This window comes from Trichechus manatus, unplaced genomic scaffold (genome assembly GCF_000243295.1).
Source record: "Trichechus manatus latirostris isolate Lorelei unplaced genomic scaffold, TriManLat1.0 scaffold00362, whole genome shotgun sequence".
In the NCBI taxonomy this organism is placed as follows: Eukaryota; Metazoa; Chordata; class Mammalia; order Sirenia; family Trichechidae; genus Trichechus; species Trichechus manatus.
In genome coordinates, this window is record NW_004444298.1 from 307221 (window position 1) to 314704 (window position 7484).

A 7484-nucleotide genomic window follows, 5' to 3' on the forward strand; every position below is an offset into this window, starting at 1 on the left:
GATTTATTTGAAATTGCTGGGGCACAGTATCAAGGCTTTCTCCATGTCTCATTTTATTATTGACTTAATAAGTGTGTCAAAAAGTCATAGCAGCAGTAGCGATCTCCCTAACCTGCCAGAGTTTCACCTAATTAAAGTATGCTGTATGCTCAGATAGGAGCCCTGGTGGCACAGTGGTTGAGAGCTTGGCTGCTAACCAAAAAGTCAGCGTTTTGAATCCGCCAGCCTCTACTTGGAAACCCTATCAGGCAGTGTTACTCTGTCCTATAGGGTCACTATGAGTTGGAATCGACTTGAGGGCAATGGGATTTTTTGTTGTTGTTGTTATGTTCAAATTTTGAAAGAGAATTTATTTATTAAAATAGTGGGAACAACAATGGATTTTTAAAATGTATCTACCCAGTCTCACTTGTTATTGGGAAGAATACACTCATGACAGATGTTCTATGTCTCGGGCTACTTGTAGTAGGTGCAAATTAGGCACTCCTGGGGCTGAATCCAGGACCTAGCACTTGTACCAGGGAAAGCTATAAAAATGGGACAGATCATCAATGCATTTCTGCTGCAGTTTCATGTCTATATCTTGGGGAAAGTCATTTTGTGATGTTACTGTTCTCATTGGCAAGTATGCCTCATCATAAAGGAGGGCTTACTTATTATTGGTTAAGTAAATATGTAATTTGCAGTGTAGAATATTTTTTGTATGGAATTATTGTTGGTGAATATAAGATATATCTGCTTTCTTGAAACTGTGTGCATATATGTATGTATATCACATGTATACATGTATATAAGAAGAAATGACCAGTTAATTTTTACTGTTTATAAAATTTCAATTAATTAAATTTAATTAATAATAAAAGTTAAGCAAAACAATCAATAAAAACCTCATAAAATATTCCAGGAGGCAGTGTACCATTTATGGAGGTTTTGATTGATGTATGCTACATGAACATCTCATGGATAAGATTATGTGTAGAAATCTCAAACGTGAAGTGGAAAGTTGGGCTAGATACATTTTAAGGTATATTTCAACTCAAAAATTCTATCATTATTTAATTCTATACTATGTCAAGAAAAAGGTGGAAAATTTAAAAACAAATAACTCTAAAATTTATAAAGATTCTTTGTGCTTTTTTTATATCACCCTTGATTCTGGTTTCTATAATTGTATGCCCTAAATTTATGTTAGTTTTCTGTTAATAGTACTAACAAGGACTGGCATTTAAATAATAGAATGATAACCATATATTTTTGACACCACTGTTTTTCACACTTTAAAATGGAACAAAATCACCTGGAAGCGTGATTACACCCCAAATTATGAGCCACAACCTAGAGTTTTTATTTAGGAGGAGGGCAGTGGGGCTGGAGAATTTGCATTCATAACAGTTTCCCAGATGATGATGATGCTGCTCATTTGGGGACCACACTTGGAGACTCACTGTTTCAAATTTCTCGCCACAGAACCACATGAAGCCTCCTTTCTCTCTCTGCTTATCTCTAGTCAATTCTACTTTTCAGGAATAACTTTTGGTTTTTCTCCCACAGGAATCATGTTATCTGAAGGAAATCAAAGTATCATACCCACATTTATTCTCTTAGGTTTTTCAGAATACCCAGAACTCCAAGTTCCTCTCTTCCTGATTTTCTTGTCCATCTACATGGTCACTGCGGTGGGTAATCTAGGCATGATAATAATCATCAGGATCAATTCAAAACTCCACACCATCATGTACTTTTTCCTCAGTCGCTTGTCTTTTGTGGATTTCTGTTATTCCACTGTAGTTACACCCAAACTGTTGGAGAACTTGATTGTGGAAGACAACTATCGCTTTCTCTGGTTGCATCATGCAATTTTGTTTTGCTTGCATATTTGGAGTGACAGAAACAGTCATGTTAGCAGCGATGGCCTATGACCATTTTATAGCAGTTTGTAACCCCTTGCTCTATGCCACTACTATGTCTCAGAAGCTTTGTGTTCTGCTGGTGGCTGGGTCCTACACATGGGGTAGAGTGTGCTGTCTGACACTCATGTACTTATCCTATTGTGAGTCTAGCATTATAAATAATTTTGTCTGTGACCACTCTGTAATTATTTCTGTTTCCTGCTCAGACCCCTACATCACTCAGATGCTGTGTTTTATAATTGCCATATTCAATGAGGCCAGCAGCCTGATGATCATCTTTACTTCCTATATATTCATTTTCATCGCTGTCGTGAAGATGCCCTCTGCAAGTGGGCGCCATAAAATCTTCTCCACCTGTGCCTCCCGCCTGACTGCCATCACCATCTTCCATGGGACCATCCTTTTCCTCTTCTGTATCCCTAACCCCAAAACTTCCTGGCTCATAGTTAAAGTGACTTCTGTGTTTTATACAGTGGTGATTCCCATGGTGAATCCCCTGATCTACAGCCTTAGGAAGAAGGATGTGAAGAACACATGCAGAAAATTAGTTAACACAAAACTTCTTTTTCAATCAACACGATATTGTTAGATTCAGTATTTTATTTTCAAAAAATAATTTGATTTATTATGTTAAACGTTGTTCAACTCTTGTGGTATAATGTATTATTCAGAGTATTTTACCCAGTAGCCTATGAGTTAATACATCTATAGTAGCATACAATTTTATGATGATTGTTGTTTCCATACATCAATGTTTAGAGAAATAGCTCTATGACATATATAAACCAAAAATTAAAATAAAATAAAATTCTCAGACAATTTGTAGCAATACAGTGAATTTTTAAAAAAATATTTTACCATTTATGGTGTAATTTTGTACGCACTACCAAAGTAAATCGAATTCTCAGGTCACCAAATTTGCACAAATTCAGGATGTTCCCCTAGAATTGTAATCAGGAATTCTGTCCTCTAGAGGTGGCTTTAACAAATGCTTCAGCTTACTGTATCTTGTATACCAGCCAACCTTTTGATAGTTATTATATTGGATAGCAGAGTTCATTTTCATAAATAAAAGAAAATATGGCCTGCTAAGTAGGAAATACAATTGAATAAAGTATTGTTTTGCCTGTCTAGTATTCATTTTATCATTTTTTTCTAAAGAAAGTATTTGAGTAATCGAGAGTGAGACTGATAACAAAGTGAAGGGTTACTTATAGGTCAATGGAATAGAACAGAGAGTCCAAAAATAGACTCACACATAGTTGGCCATTTAAATTTCAATGGAGAAATGTTACTTTTTCAGAAAAATAATGTTGGAACAATGAGATATTCCTATGGAAAACTTAGCCCTAGATCTCACCTAATGCTGTACACAAATGCTAACTTGAATAAAAATAAATAGATGGCAGATCTAAAGATAAAAGCTAAAACTTAACCAAAATAAAAAAATAGCAGAAATATAATTCTTGAAAACGTGAGGTAGGAACATTTACATGGAACAAAAAGAATAAGTAAAAATGTTGATAAAATGAATCTTATCAACACTAAAAATATCTGCTCTTTGAAAGACACCGCTAAGAAAACAAAATGTCAGCCACAAACTGTGAGAAAATATCTGCAATACATGTGCTTGAGAAAGGGTACATGTAGAATGTATAAGGAATACTTATAACTCAAAATAGAAGACAAAAACCCACTTATAAATGGACAAAGTATTTGAGCAGACACTTGACACAAGAAGATATACAAACAGCCAATAAACACTTGAAAAGATACTCGACATAATTAGTCATCATTGAAATACATATTAAAACCATAATGATATACCACTATATATCCATTAGAATGGCTTAAAAGGATGGAAATGTCAAATATTCCTGTGAGCATAAAGGAGGTGGAATATTCATATACTTCAGATGGAAATGTAACAAGTAAAATGTATCTGAAAAACGGTTTAGAAATATCTTATGAACTTACACAGATACTTTATATACAAACCAGCAATTTCTTTCCTAAGTATTTATTTACCCAAGAGAAATGAAATCAAATATTTTAACTTAGGAGGAAATGGTTGTCTTTAACGTATATGTATATATTTATTTATTTATTTATCTGCTGCCATCGAGTCGTTTCTGACTCATAGCGACCCTATAGGACAGAGTAGCTGCCCCATATGGTTTCCAAGGCTGTAAATCTTTATGGAAGCCGACTACCACATCTTTCTCCCAAGGAGCACTGGGGGGTTTGAATCGCTGACATTTCGGTTAACAGTTGAGCACTTTAACCACTACTCCACCCAAACCAAAACCGAATCCCTTCCCATTCAGTTGATTTGGACTCATAGAGACCCCATAGGACAGAGTAGAACTCTTCTATAGGGTTTCCAAGAAGCGGCTGATGGATTTGAACTGCCAACCTTTTGGTTAGCTGCCGAACTCTTAACCACTGTGCCATCTCTACTCTACCAGGGTTCCTCATGTATATGTAATGACCGGGTTGTAGTAGAAGCTGAGCCTTAAGTAATAAGTTAAGCCATAAACCCTAATAAAGTGGGCACTCCACTCAGGTCAAAAGGAAGTCATTGTCCTCCTTAGCCTCAACTACTGGGCAACTAAGCTATTCACCAAAAGTACTAGCCTTCATAGAATAAAAAGTGCTAATGAAATTGCTCTGCTTTCTTCCTAGGTTCTCTAGTATTTTATTTTCTTCCTGGAATACAAGTGTATTCCTTTAAATATTTTCATTGATTTGAGTATATAGGCAAAATACAGCAGCAGTATATTTTGTTCTCTGACACAAACATTTTACATTTTTTTCCACAGAATCTCACTAGCTTATGTACTGTCTGTGTGCAAAAATTTGCTCAGTATCTGTTATGTGCATTCTATGCTACTATCTAATGTGTGCATGCAAGGAAAAAGCTAAGTTATGTGTAAATATAGCTCCTTTACACTCAATATTATAAGTATTTATATGGAAACCTATATTCCAATATCCAAAAGGGCAATTGAAATGCATAAGTGTTTTAGATATCAGCTTGGTTTGGTATACACATAGCAGTTATTTGGATGAGGCATGGTCTTCATGGAGAAAATGAGTTCCAATAACTGTTTCTTCCCACTTTCTTTTATCTACTGTAATGAATCATAACGTATTTGTCATTCACCCACATAAATCTTGTCTTTTAACAGGAACAACTCTCTCGTTCCAGCCCTTTCCCTTCAAAGCAAGTGTAGTGATGGCTGAAAGAAACCTGAGTGTGGAAATGACCTTTGCCCTCTTAGGTTTCACAGATTATCCAGAACTTCAGATTCCTCTCTTCCTTGTGTTTCTGATCATGTACATTATCACTGTGGTAGGGAATCTTGGGATGATAGTAATCATCAAGATTAACCCCAAATTTCACACCCCTATGTACTTTTTCCTTAGTCACCTTTCCTTTGTTGATTTTTGTTACTCCTGTATCGTTACTCCGAAGCTGCTTGAAAACTTGGTCATGGCAGATAAAAACATCTTCTACTTTAGCTGCATGCTCCAGTATTTCCTGTCTTGCACTGCAGTGGTGACTGAGTTCTTCCTGCTGCCAGTGATGGCCTATGACTGCTTTGTGGCCATCTGCAATCTTCTGTTTTATACAGTGGCCATGTCACAAAGGCTCTGTACCCTGCTGGTGGCTGGCTCATATCTGTGGGGGATGTTTGGTGCCTTGGTGCTCCTTTGCTATGCTCTCCTTCTAGACTTTTCTGGTCACAAGGTAATCAACCACTTTTTTGTGAGTACACTGCTTTCATAGCTGTCTCTAGCTTTGATATACGCATTCCTCACCTTTTGCTTTTTGGGTTTGTCACCTTCAATGAGGTGAGTACACTACTAATCATCCTCACTTCATATGGTTTTATTTTTGTAACTGTACTAAAAATCTAATCTGCCAGTGGACGCCACAAAGCCTTCACCTGTGCCTCCCACCTGACCGCCATCACCATCTTTCAGGGGACCATCCTGTCCCTCTACTGTGTGCCTAATTCCAAAAACTCTCAGCAAATAGTCAAAGTGGCCTCTGTATTCTACACAGTGGGCAACCCCAGGCTGAACCCCCTCATCTACAGCCTGAGGAACAAAGATGTAAAGGATGCCTTCCAGAAATTAATAGACACAAAATTCCTATTTCAGTGACCCAATCTCAAAGGATAGTTTCAATACCAATGAGCAACTGGGCCAGAGCCTAAAATGCTTCTAAAACCTATAGCATGTATCTGTATGAGATGTTTATTAATGATTGTCGTGTTAATATATTGTGAATTGATAAGTTCAAACCCCTTAAGGATGCCAAAGATGTTTAATTCTTGGGTGAATGCCACAGGATTTTGATCCATGCAACATCTTCTTCTTCAAATTTTCTATAAACAAACTAAAACAAATACTGCAAATTACAATAAATATAAATAATAATAACATGATACTATTACTAATAACATATTTCTTTGATGCTTTCTATATGACAGGATGCTGAGTTAAATTTTGACAAACTTCATCACGTTTAAGATCCAAAGTAATTACATGACTTAGAGTACTATTAATATCCTGTTTCATATATGAGGAAACAAAAACTCAGAGAGGTTAAATAAATCGCCCAATATTATATTGCCCAATGGTTAAGCACTCAGCCCTAACCAAAGGTCAGGGGTTGGAACCCACTGGTGGCTCTGTGAGAGAAGAGACATAACAATCTACTCCCATAAAGATTACAGCCTAGCGTCTCAGGAAAAGACAACTTTCATTGCAGTCCATGAGACAGAGACATAATATGCTGACTATGCTATCTAATTTTAATCTGGATTTCTAGACTAACAGCTGTGTTTTTTGAGGAAAACATGCTTTTCCTCTGTGGTCAAAACCAGGATGTGAAACCATATGCCCCGAGGGTCTTAACTGGGTGACCATCTGCACCCCTCAAAATATATGTACTCAGGAAGAGTGCTGTTGCCAACATATTTTTGCAAGATAGATAAAGAAAATACATGTAAGCATCCTGTGACCATGATCTAAGCATCCTGTGAAACTATATTTGTAATCACTAACTATGCTATTAATAATCAGTAACCAATCAGAGTATGATTATTACAATATTCATTGATTTTCCTGTAATTGCCCTCCCTATGGTTTGATTCTTCTTTTTACCCCATAAGATTACTTGTATAAAGAAACTGCCCCAGGACTACCTGGTTCCATTTTCAAGTTCTCCAGTTGCAACTGTTTTAAACCCTTAATAAACCTCTCTGTTTTAACTTTAAGCAGCATTCAAGTTCTTTTCTACAACACTAGGAAGCCTTATGGGGTAGTTCTACTATATTCTATAGGGTCACTAAGAGTCAGAATCAACTTGACAGCACACAACATCAATAGTAAGAGACAGAGCAAGATCTCAAAGAAGGATTTATTCTGAAAGTTCATTTTCTTAATGCAATTTAACCTCGAGATCTTCTGGGGAGTACACACAAACATTTTTACTTCTACATTATATATTTTAGGACTGCATAAATCCCTTTCATGCTCTGTGGAATATATGGTTGACTA

At 36.4% G+C, this 7484-nt stretch overlaps 2 protein-coding genes across 2 annotated transcripts; both read left to right on the forward strand.

The window, feature by feature from the left end:
* The first annotated feature begins 1556 nt into the window (after positions 1 to 1556).
* LOC101351834 (olfactory receptor 5D13-like) lies at positions 1557 to 2499 on the forward strand. Its single transcript, XM_012559888.1, is given in 2 exon segments — positions 1557 to 1822; positions 1824 to 2499. Coding segments are annotated over 2 exon segments (942 nt in total).
* A 2550-nt stretch (positions 2500 to 5049) lies between these two features.
* LOC101352089 (olfactory receptor 5D14) lies at positions 5050 to 6083 on the forward strand. Its single transcript, XM_012559889.1, is given in 2 exon segments — positions 5050 to 5676; positions 5679 to 6083. Coding segments are annotated over 2 exon segments (1032 nt in total).
* The last annotated feature ends 1401 nt before the right edge of the window (positions 6084 to 7484 follow it).